This window comes from Alosa pseudoharengus, unplaced genomic scaffold (assembly GCF_046254945.1).
Source record: "Alosa pseudoharengus isolate Yale_2024_CS ecotype anadromous, Long Island Sound unplaced genomic scaffold, YU_APseudo_1.1 YU_APseudo_1.1_scf_9, whole genome shotgun sequence".
NCBI classification, from domain to species: domain Eukaryota; kingdom Metazoa; phylum Chordata; class Actinopteri; order Clupeiformes; family Clupeidae; genus Alosa; species Alosa pseudoharengus.
Genome location: NW_027468881.1, coordinates 2,204,316 through 2,230,318, shown reverse-complemented (window position 1 = coordinate 2,230,318; position 26,003 = coordinate 2,204,316). Strand labels below are relative to the sequence as shown.

The window sequence follows — 26,003 nt, the reverse complement described above, 5'->3', positions numbered from 1 at the left end:
AGTACAATAAAAATAGTAATCCACAGATGATGAAGAGAATACAATAGTAAATCCACAAATGGAGAAAAAGGTATATAAGAAAAAAGAGTAAGTCCTCAAAAAAGGGAAAAATCCGCTGATAGTCGTTCGGCAGTCTCTTTACTGTCGGAGTAACAGTGCGATCCCGGCAACAGGTGGTGCGGAGTTACGATCCGCGGCTTCAGCCTGGCACGACGTCCAACACTTTGCTTCTCAACGAATTTCGGAGGACGAATTCTAACAACCACACGCGACATCATAAAGCAAAAACCCAACGAGTTGAAGGAAGGAAAAAAAGAAGAAGCAGCCTCGATCATTTGGTTGGACCCCTATTTATACTAGGTAGACTTGACCTCCCCCACACATTCCTGAGACAAATCAATCCTACTTTCCCACGACAGTTTACCTTCTAGAAGGTTCCCACGAGGGCTGGGAATATTCTCACGTTAGCTGGGAATATAGCTGGGAATATTCTCACGATAGCTGGGAATATAGCTGGGAATATTCTCACAATAGCTAATACATTCTAGAAGTCACTGATCTTACCCAACAATTTAAAATGAAACGCATTAACCTACTTCTCCGTGTTACATTTCGGAGATGATACATTACATTCAGGTTTACAGATAGTTTCCAGAGGTTACACAAACAGTTTACATTCAATGGCATTTTTAACCATGTGACACATTACATTTAGCAACATACACTTTTACAGTCATCAAGAGAGATCGGTTACATTCTTACAGGTTACAAACACTTATGGCATTAACTCTTCACACAATGCAATCTGAATACATTCATTTAAACAGTTTAAGGCACTTTACCCATTTCACAGTTTTGAGACATGCAATTCTTTACATGCATAACTCCCTAGACTTTACAAAGTCAGGCTACTAAAATACTTGTAATGATACATTTCATTCATCGCACTTTATTATTTATTATGAGGTCATTGTTTGCAGTTATGGTTCATTTTCCATTCTTTTATTCACATTCAATAATCATCAACTATTTCTGAGGTCAAGGTGATCTGGTTTAATAATCCTGCACATTGTTCAACATCTGCTTCAACACATTCATTCACTTCCACGCTTTCGGGTGAACTTAATTCAAGAGTAGTTTGCAAAGTAATTGGTTTAACATTACGATTCAATTCCTGGTCAGTTTCTTTCCTAATTTGTCTAATCATATTTTCTAGATCAGAGAGATTACCTTGATAGCTAGCGCTGAATCTAGCCTTTCTGCGTTTTCGCCTTGTAAGACGTATTAGTTTTGTGCTATGCTCTGTGGTCCATACGGTCGGTGTTCTGGCAACACGTCAGGGGGCCTAGTTGAGCAGCTGGCTCAATTGTCAGTTTATTGCTCATAATCTGCGGAATCATTTTATGTAAGCAAACTGCATACATGGAGCCTTAATTGTTGATGTCGGACATGATTTTCAGTGCTGCCAAAACTCTGCTACCCCCCTCAGTCTCTGGTCCCACATGCTGTGCTGTGTAAGAGGGGTAGTAAAGCGAAGAAAGCCAATGTGTGCTACTTTTAGTGATATATTTAACGATACATGCATTAGGCCTACTAACCCAAACAACGTCAAACTTGGCACTGCACATAGTCTAGTGAGTGTTTGGGAATGATAACCAGGAACAACAACTTCAGGTAAATAACATAAACATATGTTTACAAACAAGCAGTAACTATTAGAACTACAAGAATGACAAGATAACAGTATAACAAAGATCAACAAAATACTTTGACATGATGAACAAAGCATCAATTCATATTAACATTCACACATATAAACAATTAAAACATTAGAAGAAATTCAATACATTGAACAACCATACAGCATATAATTCGATACAATATATAATTATCGATATCATTTGCCCTACACATAAGGTGATACACTAACGCCGCATTCACAACAGATCCGTGGTGTGTGTGTTGTCACAGCTGTGGCGTGTGTGTGTGTGTGTCCATCTAAGCCTAGCAGACGATGAGGTGTAAATGCTACTGGAGTTGGTGTCCCTGTCTGTGTTAGAAGGATAGGCAAAGTGTATGCTTTCTACCTGGCATGGGACTTGACCAAGCTCAAAATAAAGACATTGTCAGATAAGAAATATAGAAATTGAATTACAAATCTAACTATTATCACTATAATCCCTCTTATTATTGTTATAAGCAACACTCTTATCACAACCAGAAATGTGCTTGCGCCCAGATGGACGCACACACACACACACAAACATGCTTACCCAGCTGAGGATGATGGGAGATTATCTCCTCCTGTAGCACATCATTGTCTTCTTCTTCATCCAGAAGCTACCCATGTCCATGCCATCGTGGTCCTTGGGGTCATATTTGCCATCAGCAGTCGGCTGCTTTCACCCCAGTTGCACGTACTTCTCTCCATCCATCTAAAATAACAACAAAAAAAATCACAGGTCTGATAGTGAATAGGTTGTTTTACATTACTTCCACATAATCTTAATCACCACCAACCATGACTCTTTTCACTAAAAGTATTATTGTCACTGGAGGACTCCAATATTGCTTGGAGAAGTAACATTAGTCTCAGAGCTCACTACAGTAAGTGTTATTGCCTTGGCTAAACCATACATAGCATACCAGCTTACAAGCAAAAATTGATTCATTAACATGAGTCAGGAGATATGACAGAAAACATCTAAACAGCGTATGCATACACATACACACAGTGCATAGGCTACTGCAGTTGCGTAAAAACAAAACACCCCCTTAGAAAATAATGTGTCGACGAGTAGGCTTGGGTGTATGAGCTCCCATCATAGTTAGCCACCCAAAAACCTCATAATCGTAGCAGCCAACCTTACAGCCTAAAAGCTAAACAATACTAAGACACATTTATAACAAATCTTCAGTCATGTATTCATGAAAACAGCAGTCAATGAATAAAATCCTTACGTTACACCATCGGTGATCAACACAGTCTTCACGTCGGTAACGTAACATTAACGTTGTCATTCATGTCAGATGTTTCTATCTAAGTAAGCTAAGCAACTTGGCTACAAACAACTGTAAATTGTGCTATACATATTACGAAGGAATGAAAGGTTTATTTGACAATAAAATACCGATTAGGTGTACTTGACATAAAGTTGGCAGTCATGAAGCACGGGAGTGAACTTTATCGCGACTACGCGTCAAGGACATGTTGCAGCCTCTCCTGATGCTAACGTTACCCAACTTAGCTAGTTTTCTATCAGATGACAAGCAAGCAACATCGTTCAAAATAGAACAAATCGTTAAAGTGTCAGTCTTAGTAGGTCTGTAATCTTGGTTGACATATAGTAACCCCCCAAAAATGACTGAAAATTATGAGTTTACTAAAGATTACGGTGTGCTAAAATACCAGCTGTCATCAGCTGAAGTGAACACACACACGCATTATGTTACGGCCATGCATACAAGGTGTAATTACCAGCAAAAATAACTTTTAAAAACGATTTTGAAGTAATAACATGGATAACAAGTAATAATAACATAAAAAGACTTGTTTTTACCTCAGATGATCCAGTAGTTTCTCCTTTAGACGACGTCAAGATCAACGATGCATAGTGCTTCCTGCTGTTTTTCCTCTAGTGGAAGGAGACGTCAACTCTTGATTTTTCCTTCACGTAGTAAAATAAATTCGCGCCACAAATCCCTTAACCAATCATATTGCCAGAAAGCCTATGATGTGACGTTTTTGAGGAAGTTTTCATTGATAAAATTGGTTGGGGTATGGCGGAGTTATTAGACTGAACGTCATCGGTACTGGGGTACCGAAATTAGAATGGGCCGTCTGCAAAGGGTTAAATTAGAAATTGAATTACAAATCTAACCAAACTATTATCACTATAATCCTTGTCATTATTGTTATAAGCAACACTCTTATCACAACCAGAAATGTGCATGGGCAAACACACACACACACACACACACACACACACACACACACACATAAACATGCTTACCCAGCTGAGGATGATGGGAGATTACTCTCCTCCTCTAGCACATCATTGTCTTCCTCTTCATCCAGAAACTACCCATCCATGTCCCATGTCCATGCCATCGTGGTCCTTGGGGTCATGTTTGCCATCAGCAGTCGGCTGCTTTCACCTCAGTTGCACATACTTCTCTCTAGAGGTGGGCGATATATATCGTCTGCGATAATATCGTGATTGTTGTTTTAACGATGTGCAATTTGACATTATCGAGTATTTAAATTACTTATGGGGAAAAAACACTCGAAATCACGCACTGAAGACTCATACATTTCCAGGAAGTGTATGCGGGAGAAGCCCCTGGCTGCAGCAGAGCAAGTGTCACGTGATCACTAGTGGGTCACAACATTGTCCCACGCACACCTAATGTTTATTTTGTGCAGCGAGAGTAGCCTACTTCGGATTTTATGCGGCTACTTTTGTCAAGTATCTGTTCAAGTAGCATTGATGAGACAGTCACGTTTTTTCCTACACGGTATTATATGGAGAGAAAACATTAGCCTTTGAGTATTTTAATAGTCAGTTGTAAACAAAGAACTATTCAAGTAACTCTTTTGTAAATGGACTGAAGTTCGCTGTAAATATCTACGTTTACCGATTATGCTAACGTTAGCATCTCTATGGGATTTCTCATATACATTAGCCATAAGCTAACGCATTAGTTTATATTCTGTAACTTGGAATGGTAGCTTCTTGGAAGGCTAGTGCTCTTAAACAAAACATAGAAGGAAATAACTGATATGTACTCTGTTGGTCTGCTTAGTTTTACAGTGAATCCTATGTGAAGGTTTGAAAGGAACTTCAGCCTCAGACTTTCTCTTGGGAAACTGTTAGGCCTATTCATCTTCTCTAATGTAGCTGGCTAGACCATGCCATTCCCACACCCAAGTGGGGGCAGAATTGGAAATGTGTCATAGAGTGACAATGCAATGGTTGATTTGGTTAAAAAGTCACAGGTTAGGTTATTGGTTATTATTGTAATGATGCTATTCATAAATAATTAGCCGTAAAGTAACTCAGACTTTAACAAAACATTTTTTTAAAGGATATCGACTAATTATCGTTATCGTCAAAATCACAAAAAATATCGAGATATTATTTTTTGTCCATATCGCCCACCCCTACTTCTCTCCCTCCATGTAAAATAACAAAAAAATCACAGGTCTGATAGTGAATAGGTTGTTTAGTTTTATTTTACATTACTTCCAGATAATCTTAATCACCACCAACCATGACTCTTTTCAAGTATTATTGTCACTGGAGGACTCCAATATTGCTTGGAGAGGTAACATTAGTCTCAGAGCTCACTAATTGGTATTTCCTTGGCTAAACCATACATAGCATACCAGCTTACAAGCTGTTGCAACTTAATGTTTAATGTTGTTGAACAATTTACGTTTGAAATTGTATTTGAGTTACACAGTAATAATACATTACCCATAATGCAGTGCACGTTACGTTAGACGTGAATGACGTAAGTTTAGAGAGTGTTATGAGAGATGCTATGCCTGTTACACACGTGATTTCTACAAGTAAAAAGAATCCTTGTTTGAAGCCGTTTCAGTTTGCCATTTATTTGCTGGCTAGTTAGAAAGACAGAACATTGTTTGGTGCCGAAAACCCGGATATCTAGTCAGAAACGAAAACGACGAAAGAAAATGGAAGAACAAACAGAAAGATTGGTCAGAAAGCGACGAGCGATGCGTGGAGCTACAACGAGACTCCTGCAAAGTTAGTTAGTAGTAGTTAGTGAGTAGAAGTAGGCCTAGTAGTTTCTGGGTTTGTTTGATAGCGTTAACCTTTACTGTTTTCTCTTCTGACCTAGTCGGAGAACAGGGAGCTTGTTACCACTCCAGGGCCGAAGTTATCCGTAACTTCCGTAACTTCCGTAACACTCTATCTGAAAGTGGTTAGCAAATGAAATGGTGAGTTGCACAGTTTTGAAAACGAACGTTAAGGGTTGTTTTAGGACATGTTTGAGTAGCCTACTACAGTATGCCCATTGCCAGCCACCCTGAGAAGTTAAAAGGCGATTCAAAACGAGTCAGAAAAGTCGAGACAGGACCAATCATCAACATTTCGGTGTCCACCACTCTAGTTCATCCAAAACAAACCAAAAAAGGGCATTAAAGTGCGAAAAACCGGAATTTTCCTTTAAACTACCGTGATCAATTTAAGTTCCCATGCCCCCCCTGGAAAGGTGTAATGCCCGTCCGTGAATTTGTGTCTGCCACCGGGTCTGCTCTGTTAAGTTACCCAAATTGAGCATTCAAAGATTCAGTGGTGATATAAGCTTATGGAGAGACTTTTGGAACCAATTTGAGACTGCTATTCACCAAAACGAGACATTGTATAAAACGGAAAAGTTGACTTATTTGAAGTCATACCTCTCTGGTGTTGCAGCTAAGACAGTAGCAGGGCTGATGTTAACAAACAGCAACTATGACCATGCATTGGAATTGCTACATGAGAGATATGGGAGAAAAGACCTTGTAGTAAATGCACACATGACAAAATTGCTGAATCTTACCCCTGTGAAGAAATCATCAGACATTGTTGCATTGAGACAGCTGTATGATGAATGTGAGATCCAGATACGCAGTTTGGAGTCACTGGGTGTTGTGTCAGAGACTTATGGCAGTTTACTCTGCCCAATCCTACTGCAGTTGATACCCGAGGACATAGCTCTTCAGTACAGCCGGCAGAGAGGATTGAGTGATGAATGGAAAGTCTCAGAGGTGATGGAGGTTCTTCAAAATGAGATCCTCAGCAGGGAGAGAACCATGCAACTGACACGAGGTAACAAAGAAAAGGATAACCAGAGTCTACATAAGACATTTAAAAGAAATGATACAGCTTGTGAGCTGAAACAGAAAAGACAGAGCCTGCCATCAGCCGCTGCTTTGCACACGGCCAGTCTGAGGACACAGAATTGTGTTTTTTGTGACAGTGCAGAGCACAGACCAGAACTTTGTCCTTCACACAATGTAGCTGAGAGGCGGGATATTCTGAAAAGGATGGGAAGATGCTTTGTGTGCCTAGGGCCGAGGCACATAGCAAGAAACTGTAGTATTAAAGACACATCATGTGACCATTGTGGAAAAAGACATCACAGTGCTGTGATCAAGAGCATTTGCCAGTCACCAGTCTCTTCATTCGCTACCCATTCCATGAAAGTCAAACCAAAGAGCCAGAGTACAGTGCTGCTACAGACTGCCCAGGCATATGCAGTGGGTCCAGGTGGAAGAATAGTCGTACGCTGCCTGCTAGATGGAGGAAGTCAGAGGAGCTTTGTGTGTGAAAAACAGTCAAGGGCCCTAAAGCTGCCTGTTGTAAGACAGGAGACCTTCACTCTTCATACATTTGGCTCCGCTGCTCCTGTGACAACCAAATGCAACACTGTGAAACTCGTTCTGGAGAACATTTGGAATAAGGGACAGAAAATAGAAATTGAAGTGATCGAAACACCACAAGTGTGCACTGCTGTGATGAAAGTTCCAGGAGAGCGTATCCAGCGTGAACTGGAAAGAAGAGGTCTGCAGTTTGCTGACGCAACTGAAGAAGGCGCTGACACTGAGTTGTCAGTGCTTAAAGGAGCAGACTACTACTGGACCACTGTGTCAGGCCGCGTAGAAAGACTCACTGACACACTGGTTGCACTTGAAAGTGTATTAGAATGGTCTGTGCAAGGCCCAATGACAATGTCGAGCATCACTGAAGCAACGTGTATGCACATTCACATTGAAGACAGACGGATTTCAAGCCAGCTGAAAGCATTCTGGGAGATTGAATCTCTTGGTATCGCAAGACAAGAGCCTGGTCATACAGATGAAGAAGAAGCTCTTCAAAGGTTTGAAAAAACAACGCAATTCAAGAATGGGCGATATGAAGTGGAGTTGCCGTGGCGACATGAGAAACCAGAACTCCCAGACAACTACAGAATCGCAAAGGGAAGGTTTGAAGGACTGAAACGGAGGCTGCGGGCAGATGTAGTCTTCTTCCAGAGATATAGTGAAGTGGTAGAAGATTATCTACAACAGGGCATTGCTGAAGACGTGACCGAGGGTGAGTGTTCAACATCGAACGTCAAATACTACTTACCTCACCATGCTGTGCTCCGAGAGGACAAATTGACAACAAAGTTGAGAGTGGTGTTTAATGCCTCGTCACATGAAGATGGCTGTCCCTCCCTGAACAACTGTCTGCTGACCGGTCCGAAACTCAATCCAGATCTGCTCGGCATATTGATCAGATTCAGACTGCATGAAATCGTATTCATGGCAGACATCAAGAAGGCCTTTTTGCAGATTTCTCTTGCAGAGAAAGACAGAGATGCAGTGAGATTTCTATGGCTCGCTGCTTCACCAAGGGAAGAAGCTGTTGAGAAGCTGCGCGTGTTGAGGATGACCAGGGTGGTGTTTGGAGTCTCCCCAAGCCCATTCCTGTTAGCAGCTACAGTGAAAAGACATCTCAGGCAGTATGAAGAACAGCCTCACACTGTACAGCTTATTAAGGAGTCATTGTATGTTAATGATTTTATAGCTAGTGTCCGTGATGTAGACGAAGCCGTCTCTGTAACGACCGGAGCAAAGGAAATCATGTCTGCTGCTGGCATGGACCTGTGCAAATGGATGACGAACTCTGCAGCACTGAAAGAAAGGTGGAAGGAGACACCCATTGGACCCACTGAGGAGCCAGAGGCTCATGGAACAGTGTTAAAGGTACTAGGCTTAGTGTGGAGAACACAGACTGATGACTTTGTGTTTGATCTGAGACCTCTGCTGGAAAAACTGACAAAGAACAGCACAAAGAGAAGCGTTCTGCAACACTCTGCTAGCATCTTTGACCCCCTCGGCTTCCTAACACCCTTCACCATAAGGGTAAAATGCCTGCTGCAAGAGATGTGGGAAAGAGGGCTGAGCTGGGATGAGGAGCTGCCACCTGACCTGAATCAACAATGGAACAGCTGGCGTTCTGAACTTCCCCGTGTACACCAGATCTATATAACGCGATGGTATGGAGAAAAGGATGAGCAAAGTGACAAGGGAACGAGACTGCATGTGTTCTGTGACGCTAGTGAGAAGGCCTACAGTGCCGTAGCCTACCTGCAGTGGCAGGGGAAAGACAGAAGGATGGCCGCTAGTCTGGTTGCATCTAAGTCAAGAGTGGCCCCTTTGAAGAAATTGTCACTACCACGTCTGGAGCTTATGGGAGCATTGATAGGAGCAAGGCTTGCAAGAAATTTGATGAACCTGCTGAAAATTGAAATCTATCAACTTCACATGTGGACAGATTCAATGATCGTGCTACACTGGATTCGCAGCTCAGCGCACAAGTGGAAGCAGTTTGTTGCCAATAGGATGGCAGAAATTCAATCCCTGAATGACCCAGAATCATGGTCTCACTGTAAGGGAACAGAAAATCCAGCTGACCTACCCACCCGTGGCCAGACTGTGGTGAGCCTGAGTCAGAGTCGCCTGTGGTGGAAGGGGCCTGTGTTCCTGACCTCATCTGAACATGAGGAAGACTCTGATGACCATTCAGTGGAAGACGACGCGGCTGAAGAAGAACTGAACGTAAGTGAACATGTAACTGTACAGCTCAGCAGTGAAGAGCATAACGCAACAGAACCGGTGTTAGACCTACAAAGATACAGTAAGTCAGTTTTACGAATAACAGCCTGGATAAAGAGATTTACAGACAACACACACTTGACACTAAAGAGAAAGGGAGAGCTGACAGCAGAGGAGTTGTTTCAAGCAGAGAAGTACTGGATAAAGTTAACGCAACGCCAGAACATCAGTCAAGAAGTCGCTCTCCTGAAAGCTGGAAAGGCATTAAAAAGGACTCAAAGATCAGAGAGTTAAGGCCATTTCTGGATGAGGATGACTTGATGTGTGTTGAAGGCAGGCTTCAGCAGTCGAATTTCAGCTTCAGACAGCAGCATCCGTGGATTTTGCCTGCAAGGAACTGATACTGTGAGTTGTTAGTTCAGCACAGCCATGAGAACCTGATGCATGCAGGCTTGCGAGACACACTGGTGCAAATAAGAGAAAGACACTGGATAATGAGAGGGAGACAGCTTGTGAAGAGTGTTCTATCAATGCAATGTGTGCAGAAGATTCAAAGCAAAGCCTGTGCAGCAGGTTACTGCTCCATTGCCACGTGACAGAATTACAGAATCCCCTCCGTTTGAAGTCACAGGTGTGGATTTTGCTGGGCCGCTCTATGTCAAGGTTGGTGGTGCGCTTAGTAAAGCCTATATTGCATTATTCACCTGCGCTGTGACGAGAGCAGTCCATCTGGAGCTCGTCTCCAGTCAAACGACAGAGCATTTTCTGTTGGCTCTGAAAAGATTCATTGCTAGAAGGGGGCTATGCAAAGTAATTTACTCAGATAATGCAAAGACTTTCAAGCGAGCTGACCAAGACCTGAAAGAACTCTGGAAGGGCATCAAAGATCAGCAACTCCTAGAATACTTCTCAGAGAAGGGTATAATGTGGAGATTCATTGCTGAACGAGCTGCCTGGTGGGGTGGTTTCTGGGAACGACTCGTCAGGTCAGTGAAAACTTGCCTGAGAAAAACTCTAGGGCGAGCTTCCCTTAGCTTTGAAGAACTGACCACCATCCTGACAGAGGTGGAGGCCATCTTGAACTCCAGACCACTTACCTTTGTCAACAATGACCTAGATGAGCCACAGCCGCTGACACCTGCCCATTTCCCTGTGGGAAAAAGACTTACCTCTCTGCCACCGAAGCAGTCTCCAGCTGGCAGTGGGAATACAACACTGAACCGAGAGGAGATGACAAAGAGATGGCGGTACAGGCAACGGCTCATGACCAGTTTCTGGAGCAGCTGGCGAAAGGACTACCTCTTGGACCTGAAATCACCCCATCGATGTGACACCGCAACCTACCTCGTTGAAGGTGGGCGACATCGTCCTCCTTGGAGATAGCAACATGCCAAGACAGACTTGGAAGCTGGGAAGAGTTGATTAACTATTTCCAGGTCGTGACGGGAAAGTGAGGTCCTGTGTGGTCCGCACATCATCTGGGACTTTACTGAGAAGACCAGTTCAATTGCTATATCCTTTAGAGACTTGAGTGATGAATTATTATTCATCGGAGGGGAGGATGTTGCAACTTAATGTTTAATGTTGTTGAACAATTTACGTTTGAAATTGTATTTGAGTTACACAGTAATACTACATTACCCATAATGCAGTGCACGTTACGTTAGACGTGAATGACGTAAGTTTAGAGAGTGTTATGAGAGATGCTATGCCTGTTACATGCGTGATTTCTGCAAGTAAAAAGAATCCTTGTTTGAAGCCGTTTCAGTTTGCCATTTATTTGCTGGCTAGTTAGAAAGACAGAACACAAGCGAACATTGATTCATGAACATGAGTGTGGAGATATGACAGAAAACATCTAAACAGCGTATGCATACACATACACACCGTGCATAGGCTACTGCAGTTGCGTAAAGACAAAACACCCCCTTAGACAATAGTTCTAATGTGTCGACGAGTAGGCTTGGGTGTATGAGCTCCCATCATAGTTAGCCACCCAAAAACCTCTTAATCGTAGCAGCCAACCTTACAGCCTAAAAGCTAAACAATACTAAGACACAATCATTTTTCAGTCGTGTATTCATGAAAACAGCAGTCAATGAATAAAATCCTTACGTTACACCATCGGTGATCAACACAGTGTTCACGTCGGTAACGTAACATTAACGCTGTCATTCATGTCAGATGTTTATCTAAGCAACTTGGCTACAAACAACTGTAAATTGTGCTATACATATTACGAAGGAATAAAAGGTTTATTTGACAATAAAATACCGATTAGGTGTACTTGACATAAAGTTGGCAGTCATGAAGCACGCGAGTGAACTTTATCGCGACTATGGGTCAAGGACATGTTGCAGCCTCTCCTGATGCTAACGTTACCTAACTTAGCTAGTTTTCTATCAGATGACAAGCAAGCAACATCGTTCAAAATAGAACAAATCGTTAAAGTGTCAGTCCTAGTAGGTCTGTAATCTTGGTTGACATACAGTATAGTAACCCCCCAAAAATGACTGAAAATAATGAGTTTAAAGGTGTGCTAAAATACCAGCTGTCATATCAGCTGAAGTGAACACACACAAGCATTATGTTACGGCCATGCATTCAAGGTGTAATTACCAGCAAAAATAACTTTTAAAATCGATTTTGAAGTAATAACATGGATAACAAGTAATAATAACATAAAAAGACTTGTTTTTACCTCTGATGATCCAGTAGTTTCTCCTTTAGACGACGTCAAGATCAATGATGCAACCAGAGCCCGTCTAGACATTATCTGATGCAACTCTTGATTTTTCCTTCACGTAGTAAAAGAAATTCGCGCCACAAATCCCTTAACCAATCATATCGCCAGAAAGCCTACGATGTGACGTTTTTGAGGAAGTTTTCATTCATAAAATTGGTGAGAAGCCCCTGGCTGCAGCTTGCAGATCGGGGCTGGGCTCAATGTGGGGCGGAGCGCAACGTTGAGCTCAGCCCACCTTCAGCACGTCTTCTCACGCTGACCATGTCCGTAGGGCCTACCTGGTTTCCTACAAGTTATATTTCTCAACATAATCTCTAACAAGAATGCTTAAATCTATAAAAGCATTTTCTCAACTTCAAGAGAAAAAAACACGGAGGTTAGCTTCTAGACGCTTGTTAGGCTAACAGTAGGGCCTACTGGGTAGGGTCTACAATGCGTAGGGGAGCTGTTAGCCTACAATTGTACAGCTGTACAAATGTAACAATGTTTTATTCTCAAGATATGGTGTAGCTACGGAAAGATCATAGCATGTAATTCTTACAGCCATCCAAACATAAATTGTCTACTTAATACGACCAGAGATAAAAAAGGTGCAAAATTCAAGCATCACGATTTATTTATTTTTTTAAACCGCAACTGTTTGTTTAAGTTTGCTTCGTGAAATTTGAGCGTGTGGACTTCAATCACATGTCATTCATATCTTCAGTCCCTCTGTTTCAAGTTAACATGAGTGCCATTTATATAGTCATAGCAAATGCAATTAAATGACCTGTGCTGTGCGGGTCAATTGTAAGCCGTCTCTATGGCAAAATGAACTGATTTTTTCGCGCAACACTTCTGATTGCAAGTTATGGATTTTGGATTTTTGTGCCGCGATCACACAATTAAAGTTAACAGATCAACTTGAAATATCACTGTTGGACCAAATGTTTCAGACATGTAAGAAATAAGCAGTTTATAAACTATATTTACTGGTTTTATCAAGTGGACCAAAATAAAGGCTATCTTAACACTGTGACATATGGTTTGCAATGGCTAATGCAATAAATTAGCTTTAACAGTCATACATTTGGACTTTTTTGTTGATTTTATATGAAAACAAAAGCTCTTTGTTTAATCCAGCAGGATTCACGATTTTACAACTTACATTCATGACCCTATAACTGTACCGCACTTATTTATGGCTGCGTCAAGGTTGTAACAAATGCCGCTGTTAATTAAAAACATGCACATAAACAATAGGCTAGGCTATATAGAGGCCAATATTATGTTATTATATTATATTATTGTTGCATGCTCCCTTTGCGACTAGCACAGGCTACTTAACTATTGTAGCGTCGGTGGATGTACATGTCTAACGTTGAATGAGTGTCTCCCAGAATGCAGTGCGAGTGAATGTGTAATGTCGATTATAATAGTTGTAGTTACGTTTACCATGTTGTGTATTTGTTAGCGTGTTAGTCTCTTTAGTTGTACCTCATGTGTTTATCCTCGTGTTGATGTGTGTGGTAAACCCTTATTGTGTGTAGCATGTGCGGCTGAGACTACCCCTGTGTTGCCCTATGTAGTTGTCTATGTACGTCTAAGTCTTCCTGTTCCAATAAATGGCCGTCCTGGCCAAAGGTGAATCTTGTCTGAGGGTGAGATTGCTACATTGGTGTCAGAAGTGGGATGGGCCCCTCCCCTCCCGGGGCGCGAAGATCTACGCCAGATCAAGACGGAGAAGAAGGCCGAAGACCAGACCAACAAGATGGCGGCGAACCTCAGCAGATGTTCCAATTGTCCTTTTAAGGACTAGCCAGCTCGCTGAGCTCGCCACTTCGGAGGATGGAGGACCTTCCGGCCCGGCGCGGAACCTGTGCAGGCGACCAGCGGGACCAGCCCTGCACAGCCGACGAGAGCTGCCAGCGCTGGAGGAAGCGGCCCCGGCTGAGGAGTTCCCGGCTCGACGCCGATGTCGATGCTGCCGTCATCCGAGGATCTCATCCATAGAGAGCGCGAACTCTCTGACGACCTTGGAACACGACCACAGCGGCCGGGTTTACACCGCCAGCTACTGAAGAACTTCCAGAGTGTCAGTTGCCGGTCGAGAGTGTGATGGAGTCATAGCTGCTAGTTCGGGAGCTTGCGGTGCTCCAGTTAGTGACCAAGAGGGTAACGTCAACCTGTAGAGCCTTGGGAGCTATCGTTTTGTGGACTGTTTGAGATTTTTTAAGTGCGCACGTTCCGGTTGACGCAAGTCTGCGCAATGTTTTTCATGTTTTGTGTGAGTTTCTGTGTGTCCCGAGCCTGCTGAGAGGGTCGGGGTCTCCATTTCCCGCCACAGTGGAGCATCGTTGTGCTCGAGAGACAGCCGACAAAAGTTCTACAAGAGGGCAGCGCGAGGAGGGACCTCGACGTGGACAGCTGACCGCCTGGAGATCGGCACACTGTGGACAGGTGGCAACGGCCACGAGCTGTCACAGTAGCCAAAAGGGGCTACCGAACGTCCAGGGGTTCCAGCGTATCCGGGGGTTCGGCTTGCAGTGGGACTGTTTGCTGCTGTTTGAGGTAGCGCAGCTGCACGGCGGGAAACCGAGGGCCCAAGCGACACCACGACCCACGTCTGGCCGGTTCTGGTGCTTGTTCGGGGGAGAACTGACGTGACAGAGGCAGCCGAGAGCCCTTCCAGTCGGGAGGGGTTACCGTGCAGCCGGAGGCTTTCCGGTCACTTGGACTAAGCACTGGGACTGACACCGACGCAGCCGCGAGCGGTGAGCTGAGCTGTCATTGCCGGGGACGACAATGGCTCGGGAGGGGGTTATGTAGCGTCGGTGGATGTACATGTCTAACGTTGAATGAGTGTCTCCCACAATGCAGTGCGAGTGAATGCTAGAATGTGTAATGTCGATTATAATAGTTGTAGTTACGTTTACCATGTTGTGTATTTGTTAGCGTGTTAGTCTCTTTAGTTGTACCTCATGTGTTTATCCTCGTGTTGATGTGTGTGGTAAACCCTTATTGTGTGTAGCATGTGCGGCTGAGACTACCCCTGTGTTGCCCTATGTAGTTGTCTGTGTACGTCTAAGTCTTCCTGTTCCAATAAATGGCCGTCCTGGCCAAAGGTGAATCTTGTCTGAGGTTGAGATCGCTACACTATTAAAGAAAATACTGATAGGCTAGAGATAAAATGCATTGATAATGTTATTGCCATAGGCCTATGTTTATGCAGACTGGATGTAATGATCTTTATAGCGTAGCCTACTTAGATTACCCAAGAAACGCCGATGGTGTACAGATTCTAGAAGACTAGGGGGTTAAGGGACATGATTAACGTGGGCAGTAGTTCAAGGAGGATACGCTTTTATAGTGAAGCATTGTTCCTTGAGAAAAATTGAACTCAGAGTCCGGATAAATAGACGGACACAGAGAGGACGGGGAATGACGAGCCCAATGACGAGCTGATTTTGGGCTGAGCTCAACGTTGCGCTCCGGCTCACATTGAGCCCAGCCCCGATCTGCAAGCTGCAACCAGGGGCACTTGAAATTGGTTGGGGTATGGCAGAGTTATTAGACTAAACGTCATCGGTACTGGGGTACAGAAATTAGAGCGTGCGGTCTGCAAAGGGTTAACTCTGGAGTTACAAGTGGTTAGTTAATGATATTTTGTGAGCTTATCTAAAGTGAGTACTTTCTATGCCTTGCAACACATTTTCAAATGAGTTGTAAAGATTACATTCATTCATTTAGCAGACAAGCGACGTACACATGTCAATGACATGTCAAACAGTGAAAGCCGGGAATCGAACCCCCAACTTTTCGGGCTACTGCATGCTAGTCCAGCTCCTTATCCACTACACTGCCTTGGCCCAGATAGAAAACTCTACAACTATGCAAGAGTTTCTGTTTTCTTCTACTACACACTGTTATTAAACATCTGTAAACTATTATTAAATGCTGTATTCTTCATTTGTAAAGCATTATTCCTACATTAATTCTCATCTGTAAATCATGTTTACACAGTTAAAAATGGTTTGTTCATAGTAAACACGCATATCTATATTATATTTTTGAATTGACTGTAATACCACTGGGCAGAGGTAGTGTAGTGGATAGGGAGCCGGGTTAACATGCAGTAACCCATAAAGTTACTGCATGTTAAAGTTGCAGGGGCAGCCGTGGCCTACTGGTTAGCACTTCGGACCTGTAGCCGGAGGGTTGCCGGTTCGAACCCCAACCAGTAGGCATGGCTGAAGTGCCCTTGAGCAAGGCACCTAACCCCTCACTGCTACCCGAGCGCAGTTGTTGATGCAGGCAGCTCACTGCGCCGGGATTAGTGTGCGCTTTACCTCACTGTGTGTACACTGTGTGCTGTGTCTGTTTCACTAATTCACGGATTGGGATAAATGCAGAGACCAAATTTCCCTCACGGGATCAAAAGAGTATACTTATACTTATAAATAAGTTGGGGGTTCAAACCCCAGCGTCCACCAATGTGGCCTTGCCCTTTAATTTCATTGACATGTGTAAGTCGCTTTGGGTGAAAGTGTCGGCTAAATGAATAAATGCAAGTGTAAACTTTATAACTCATTTGTAAATGTGTTGCAAGGCATAACACGTCCTCACTTTAGATGAGCTCACAAAATATCATTAACTAACCACTTGTAACTCCTGAGTTAATTATTAATTATAGTATTAGGAAGTGGTTTATAAAATATGTATCCTCACCCTAACTAATCATTAGTGCATGTGGATGTAACAACTGTTAAATAATGGAAATATTACTTAATCAAAAACATATTATTGCATCATTTATTAAGTATTAACAATAATGTATAAACATATATTAGATATACAAATGAACAAACCATTAACTAATAAGTAACAAAGGCTTAATAAATGATTAATTGTGTGTAGTCATTATAAAGTGTTACCGACGGGTGAGTTAATAACACATTCGTAGCAGCTGTCATAAACTGCACATAAAGCATTCATGATGCATGATGTTTTTTTTCTGAGTGGGACCTACAAAGGGTTAAACAATACCTTTCAAATACAACCTCAAAAAACAATTTGTAAAGATCTTATTTTTTTACCTAATTTCTATAGTAGATATAGTGTATGAGAGATGGACAATGTTGTGTTCTCCTCAGTAAAAAAAAAACAGAATCAATTTATCACCTTTGGTTCAGAAGTTATGATCAATTTACTCATGACTGCAAGTTGCCGTAACAAGTATAATTTTTAAAGAGTAGAATGTTTTCATTCCCCGATTTGACATCTGACCCAAAAATACACCAATATAATGGTCATGTAACAGAAATAAGATGTTTTACCATCTAAGCAAGATGAATACAATAGCTACATATGGGATGTCTTAGTATACTCTGAAGCAGTATAAGCTCTGAAGCTGCTGGTCTTTCAAAGAGGGGAAGCTCATTTTCGGCCTACATCATAAATTGTCCATTTATTTATACGTAAATTCTGCCCTACGTTCCTTTTCAAGAAAATGCTCTGTAACTCTGTCGTACCAACTAGACGTCTTTTCCAGTGACTTGACCAATGTCCTCTCAGTGGCTAGCAGAGCTAGGCTGCTTAAACGGACTTGAGCCGCTTTAAACAGGAGAAGCTGCAGATGTTTCTACACCTGCAGATGTAGCTCCAATTGTTGCCACTAATGAGTGAACTCCCTGAAATTCCCCTTGTTGGTTCATTCACTACTCATCATGTCCGATAAATGACAGTTCCTGCTGGCCAAGCAAGGATGTCACATCAATAAGGCGGTTTAGGAAGGCCCTGTTTTGTTCGACTGCTTCATTAGGTTTAGCCACTTGAATGCGAGCACCTTCATTGATTGCATGCTCAATCCTGATCCTGCCCATAGAACTTTGTCTTGCACATGCACTCACATGTTCATTGCTCGTTTCATGCCTTTTATATGCCCTGTCAAAGTTAGACAGATCTCCAAACCCCACCTTTGACCAAATGTAACACATCCGTGAGATGGTTTCATCAAGAGGCATGGCCAGCAGTACATTTTCTTTGACACAACTTCCAATCAGCCAGCTAACTTATACAATGAGAGAGATACTAGAGATACTAACTTATACCATGGTCATACCAGGAGAGCTGAAAAGACCTGTTACTTTTCCCTATGTTTTGCACTAAATCAATCCCAGGTGTTGATCAGCCCTGCTGTTTAATTCTAAATTTCTCCTCGTAAGGAAGATGGCAAATGGCTTCACCAAAATCAGGTCGACAGTATTAGCATTGTTTGCCATTGTGTGCCGTTTGCTAGCTGGCTAGTTTACTCCTACGACACTAGCCTAGCCTACTGTATGAATGAATGAATGAATGAAAGAATGATATAACAACAATATTAAACTCAAAGGAGGAAATGTGGGAATTGGGTTGAACTGAAACAAGGAATGTGGTGTATAACTGTATGAAATGTAGCAAACAAGCAAATACGAAGAAGGTTGCAGCAGTTTGTCTTGTCTTTCGACTACACTTGCAAAATCTGCGATGGGACTGAGCTTGAATAGCTTCGGCGACTTTTTACAGTACAAAATTGCTGTCAATCAAAAGGAGATGCAGTCTTTCGAACAGACCCTCCAATCATCACGCAGAAGCCCGGAGTCCAGGCCAGCCCACTCCTCCATTCGCCCCCAGAGATGCTGAGCGTCCGTGGGCGGGACATAATCGCAGCATTTATCCAATGACCGTAGTTTCTGTTCAAAGCAGCCCCGTTGAAGTCCATGGACGCCAAGCTTCAACAGGGAAATGCTGATTCTGAACGAACTTGTCTTCGAGATGAACGTGTTCTAACGCATTTTTAGTCAATAAAATCTTAACACAATAGTACATATTTCACCATTCTTTTTTTGACATTTTAGGGGAAGCCCATCACGATCGGCAATTGCAAGGGAGACTGCAAGGGAAGCTCCCCAATTACCACAAGCTCGAGCATCCCTTGCAGTCTTAAAGAAATTGCCTCTGTTCAAAATCAATTGTTGGAAGGAAAGAGAAAAGCTAAAGTACAGACTAGCTGATGATGACTGCTTCTCCATGTGCTTCATTTACCATTTACTATTTCTGAAATTTCAGAGGTGGATAAACCGCATTTACTTGTGGTTAGCCTCCACTACATCCCTGGTCTCAAACAATTACATAACCAGGATTAATAACTTCTGGTAAATTACATAAACATAAACAAACATTTAGTAGAGTAGAGAGTAGAGTAGAGTAGAGTAGAGTATAATTTATTAATCCCGAGGGAAATTAAGGTGTCCAGTAGCATACATACATTACACACAAGACATTACACACATCTTTGCACATATATTCACCATACAGCACATGCTTACATACATCTAGCCAAATTCAGATCTCTCACACACACACAAACACACACAACACACACACACACAGCTGTGGTTGTGATGAGAAGAAAAGAGTGGTTCATCACATGTGCCATAGCTGAGTGGTACATAGCAAAGAGCAGCTAAAAGAGTCAATAACTGGAAAAAGTGTTCAAAGTGTCCAGGTGTCTCAAAGTGTCACTATGCATTTACAAACAAGCAGTAACTATTAAGTATAAGTATATATACTCTTTTGATCCCGTGAGGGAAAGTTGGTCTCTGCATTTATCCCAATCCGTGAATTAGTGAAACACACTCAGCACACTGTGAACACACAGTGAGGTGAAGCACACACTAATCCTGGCGCAGCGGCGCTCAGGTGCGCCAGGATTAGCGCTGGTCGGAGTTCGAACCAGCAACCCTCCGGTTACAAGTCCGAAGTGCTAACCAGTAGGCCACAGCAGCCCCAAATATTAGATCTACAAGAATGACAAGACAGCAGTATAACAAAGATCGCCAAAATACTTTAACATGGTTGACAAAACATCAATTCATATTAGCACTACTGCTTGTTTATAAATCAGTAAATGGAGCAGGACGTAAATATCAGACATGCTTCAGCAGTTATCACCTTCTAGACCTCCCAGGTCTTAGGAGAACTTACTTTTTAAACATTCTTTGACAATTGCCCTTCTATGCTTGTACATGCTATTACTGTTTGGTTTTGTTTATGTAAAGCACATTGAATGACCTCTGTGTATAAAATGCGCTATATAAATCAACTTGACTTGACTATCAATTTCACTGAATATATTATTCCATACTGTCCATCTTTCCCTCAGTGAACAACAAATTTTGCATTCGATGCAAAAACTGCAAGACCAGTATTCATCATCAATGTCAGTCCTACGTGGAGTTCCAAAGATGCTTTGGAAAAATTGTAAGTTATTCCTTTATTCTTGATATTCAGAAAAAGAAAGATTTGTTTTACATTTACTGTTTGTCCATGTAGCCTCCTGGATTTAGAAGAGCTTACAGCTCACCACTATATGACCAGGAGATAAATAACCCAGGTAAGCATGTCAAAACTTACATTGTAATGATATTTTTGCGTGTGGATACATGCCTGTGATTTCTTGCTTATGTGTGTTCTAGGCCAGTCACACCGTTCTGATCCTGTGTTTGACACCTTGCGTGTGGGCGTTATTATGGCCAACAAAGAGCGCAAAAAGAATTCCGAGGACAAAAAAAATGTAAGGGGTATCATTCAATGGAAAAAAATGTTTCTACCTAGATCCCTGCTGTTAGAGGTACTTGAGTACTGTCGACAGGGAAAAATGAATTTAAAAAAATGGTTCAACATTGATGTAGCTGTCACGCTAGTGGCAAGAATGGCTAGGCAGCTACAAAGCTACCATGTGGGGGCAGAAGCTAACGTCAAAGTAGACCACTTGTTGTGCTACTGAAGAGGTTCAGTATACATTACAAGAGGTGTGCAACATCGACAGGAGCCTTACAGAGATGGGAAAGATAGCAAAGAAACTGTATCAAAGTTATAACTGTATCAGCAACCAAAGAAAACAGAGGTATATGATTGACTGCTTGTGCTAATAAACAATTTATACCCCTGCTGAAAAAAAACAGCTAGAAACCAGCTTATGCTGGTATGGCTATGGTTATGGGATTTTGCAGATGCCTTTGTCCAAAGCAACACACAAATACAAAAACATAATATTTAAAATTTAACAGGGAACAGATTAGAATGTTGGTCAAACTATAATAAGGAAAATAGCAATAATAAACAACAATGTCAATTCAATCAATAGCCTAATAAAATAAGCAATGAAAAAAGGGGAAAAGCAATAATAAACAATAATGTCCATTCAATTGGTAGCTGGATTTAGCTTGTTTTAGCTGCTCTTTGCTGATTTTCTTCCTGATCTTGCGGGTCTTTGCTGGTGTAACTGGTTGGGCCACCAGGTGGACATGCTGGCAAAACAAAACATGTTTTAGCCTAAAAGACGTATGACATTGCTTAGAGCACCTTTAATAACTGAGTTAACAGAGATCACTACTATTAGTGTAGTGAATCAAATCTCAACAACTTTGAAGTCTCATCAGTTTTTTTCCCTCTAAAAGATGATGATGATAATGGAAGAGGAAGATGCACAACAACCAAAGGAAGAGGAGGAGGGTGAGGAAAGTAAGTAGGTCTACTGCTTAGGTGTGGACAGATGGGAACTTGTGGACTGAAAATGGAAGTTGCATTAATGTGGATGTTTAACTCACATGAGGAATGGGTATTTTATTCAGTTGATTATTTTAATACCAGATGTTATACACACACCTAGTTATCATTATCAAAATGTATGTAGGGCCTATAGTAGCTACATACAGAACCATTAGTGCAGTTGCGGGCACTCAGAGGCTGTGCTTTGGTGTTGCTTGCTGTTGCTATAGCAACACTAAGATTTGGCTTAGCAACACTAAGGTTACCAGAGGTTTTTTTTTTCTTTTAAGAATGAAAGAAAGAATTAAATGAAAGAATGAAAAGTGTGTGATACAATGTTATAAATATAATGATAGTGTTGTGATAATTTTATTTGTATTTGAATATGACACTGTGCCAACGTCTTGCTCATCTCATCTGCATGCAATTATTGTCATCGCCTTCTAAACATGGTGCCGCTACTGGCACAAATCAAACTTCACTCGTGTTGATGAATACACAAAGCTCAGATGAAGGAATTCAAGAAAATAAAACTTCGGTGTGTGATTGTACACAGCATGAGAATAATATGTAACCATAATTTGATAGTCAATCAACATAAGATGTGTATGTTAAAAAGTAACAAAACAATTTATTGTCAGTAAGTGGATGAAAGAAAAATCTAATCGAATCAATCAAATGAGGCATTGAATCGCATGTCACCCGACACCCCATCTTTTTTTGAAGCCAATCCATGTCAAACAAATCTTTGTAGATCCACAGTAGACCATATACATGACCTGGATTGGCTTTAAAGAAAGATGAATTGTACAGTGGGCAGTGCTTCGACTTGGCCAGCTTCACTCGCGGTCCGCGCGTGGGATCACTTTAATTTGTATTTTTCCAGTGAGACGCTGCAACAACCCAAACAACCGGTAGATGGCTCAAGTGAGCAGGGTGTCTCGTAAAAAGAAATGGAGCCTGGAAAACCCTACACAGACTTCACTACAGACTTTAGCAGACTGGTTTAGAAATAATTTAATAGCCAGAAATATGCCTGCCCTGCCCTAATAAAGAAATATTTGGTTAACTGCGAGTGAATCCCGTTTGCAGCCGTAGAAGAAACGCAGGACAAATTAAACATTCTGGTTTTCTCCGAGTGCAACGATGATAGACAGACATCATTTGGACAAAATATAGAGCATATTAACCTCCGTTGCTCAGCCAAATGCCTTCCTGTTACGTCCTGTTATCACGGAGTTACAGGCGATAAACGATTGTTGATGGTCACAAGTTTACTTCATCGGTTTATTTTTTTTTTTTGATTATTAAAGAGTGTTTTTCATTTAAAGGTTTGACTTCGTGCTTATTCAGTAGAGCATTTAGTGCTCTCCCAATCCCAGACGTTCACATTGCATGTTTGTTTGTAATGGATGCAACCGCGAGATAGGCTATGCGGTTGACGGCAATGAGTTGTTGAACCAAGACATATAGCCCAGCAGCAATCTAGGGACTGTTCATTATTTATTGAAGGGGCCACCGGAGGAATTTTGAGTGCTTCAGTCAAAGGTTGCATGACCCTCTCTTGCCTGCTAGAAATTGTTCAATGACCCTCCGACAGAATTGTTAAAAAAGACATGACCCTCCCCTGCCAATTGTCGCTGTCTTCCGCCCGCGCCACAGCCACACACTGTGATAACGTTCTTAAATCAATCTTTCCCGTGAGCTTGCATGCTACCAGTCCTTCCTTTTCAAATGTGTTGCGCCTGTTTGCACAATTTCACAAATAATCATATGTGATTAATAATATGACAAATAATGCCTGTGCACGGGGACCGAAACAATGCATGCCAACTTTTTCCGTGTTTATCACGTATTTTAACTTTCCCCCGCTGTCTTGCCGTTTTAATGTTTTTCCGTAGAATATCCCATATTTTAATACTCTCATAACAGCCCTGCCATCGGGCCTGTCTCGGTGTTGCCCTGTTGCTACCCCTTGCCCTTCCAACGAAACAGATGTCTTCAAATCATCGTTTTCCTTGCTTGAAGGCGAACTTAAAGTGATGTTAACCTATTTAAGTTTAACGGCGTGATTGTCGTGAGAGCACGATTCATTGGCGCTTACATGTTCGGCCTTATGTTTACGTGCGCACCTGAGGCTACTCAGCTACAAGAGAAAGAATTTCCCGTTTGTATGTTCACTCCAAGCTGGCCTACCATAACTTACCAACTCTGCACTGTAGACCCTAACTGGCTATTTATATTTTCTGTGAAATAAGCAAATGTATTTGTTCAACTTTATGAAGCAGAATTACGCATAGGCTACTTGGAACATAATACATTTGACAAAGGACAGATGTATGTTGCTAGTGACAAAATATTAACTTTCAGTGTTTTTCGATGTCTTTGTCATGGGGAAGTGTTTTTCCCCATGCATTTATTCTAGGTTACTGTCAGTGACTGCCGTGAGAGAAGCGGGTTCTGTGTTTTGTTCATGTCAGTGACTGACGCGAGAGAAGCGGGGTCTGTGTTGTGTTGCGTTGCGTTAATTTATTTTCATGGGGCGTGCCGTGCCGTCCACAGCTCTTCAGTTCTGACAAAGCCAAAATTACTCCTTTTGAAACAATGAGTGCAGGAAGCGCGTTTGTATGGTTATATTGCTTGACGGGGGGATCCCAAGCAGCTTTCAGCCATAAGGATACTTTGAGAACATTTCAATTCACCCGACACTAATATTCAAAATGTTGAAAACTATTTCGGCATAGCCTATAAAGCAGTTTAATTAAATGGAATGTTAGTTGTAAACAAACAAACTACTTGGTGAGGCTTGGCCTCACAGATGCGCTCGTGCCTTAGATGGCAGGAAAAATCTTCACGATAGGCCTATTAACTAACCACCCGATTCACGTTGGCTGGGGGGAAGGGGGGCCATCAGACATTTGTTGCCAGTTAATCCGGCCCTGCCCCCAACAAATCACACCTTCCCACCAAGTCAAGAGGACTCCTTACTCACAGACCTATTCACAAACCTGCGGCATTTTGCCGTGTTTTGAAATCATATGCAGCTACAGTATGGAGTCAGAACTACGACATAAAGATTGTGTGTCCAATATGATTTGCACAAGTGTAGAACCGTTTTGTAACTGTGGAATTAATTTGTCTGTGTGCAAAACAAAATGCGTACCTGCAGAAATATTTTGTGCACTTGTGAAGAACCGTTTTGTAACTGTGGAATTAATTTGTCTGTGTGCAAAAAAAATGCGTACCTGCAGAAATATTTTGTGCACTTGTGAAGAACCGTTTTGTAACTGTGGAATTAATTTGTCTGTGTGCAAAAAAAATGCGTACCTGCAGAAATATTTTGTGCACTTGTGAAAAACATTTGTCCACTGGATCTACGAAGCTACAAAACTTTTTTACAGACACGAATTTTGGCAGTGTTTTGTCATTGTTTCTGAAGAGCCAATCAGTGAATTTTGGCACTGTCTTGACAGTTTCTGCAGAGCCAATCAACACATTGCATCGCCTACCGCAGCAAAGATTCTGGAACAGAGCTGGTCGGCAGGCACAAAGCTAGCGAACTTAGGTCGTAAATCTAACAAGTTAGAAGCTATGCCTTTTACAACAAGGCTTTTGATGGAAAAGTGGTGTTTATTTCCATAATCTTTGTTTAGTGAACGCATAAAACCGTCAGTTTGTAGGCTAAGCAAGAAGAATCAAGAATTACGATCTTTGAGTTTGTTTATCGTAACCTAGCAACCGAGGCTTTAAGTGTTAAAAATTATTGCCGTTTCAGTAGCTGTGCTGTAGCACAGTGGTTAGAGGAGCGAGCTTTGATCTAAGGATCTTTGGTTCAAGTCCAGCATCAATCATTCTGCCCATGTTAGTTTTGCACTGGATATTTACATGCCAAAACAAAAGGTTGTAAAAGTAGCCAAATAAGAGTTCGTTAGTGTGTGTCTAGGCCTACAGTTTAAGTGCATTTATATTGGTAGCCTAGCTATAGTGAGGTAGGACTATTGCTGATTATGGGTTTGTGTTGCTTGGGCGGTGGCGATTAAAACACCATAATTCACAAAGCTGTCTTCTTTT

At 41.9% G+C, this 26,003-nt stretch overlaps 1 protein-coding gene across 1 annotated transcript in view; it reads left to right on the top strand.

Annotated features, from left to right (window-relative positions):
* Positions 1-26,003, top strand: part of LOC143114339 (SH3 and cysteine-rich domain-containing protein 3) — an 84,914-nt gene that overhangs the window by 34,259 nt on the left and 24,652 nt on the right. The window contains exons 5-8 of the mRNA XM_076275873.1: positions 20,545-20,642; positions 20,715-20,775; positions 20,858-20,955; positions 21,842-21,905. Coding sequence (XP_076131988.1) covers positions 20,545-20,642; positions 20,715-20,775; positions 20,858-20,955; positions 21,842-21,905 — 321 coding nt within the window. The remainder of the gene's footprint in view (positions 1-20,544; positions 20,643-20,714; positions 20,776-20,857; positions 20,956-21,841; positions 21,906-26,003) is intronic.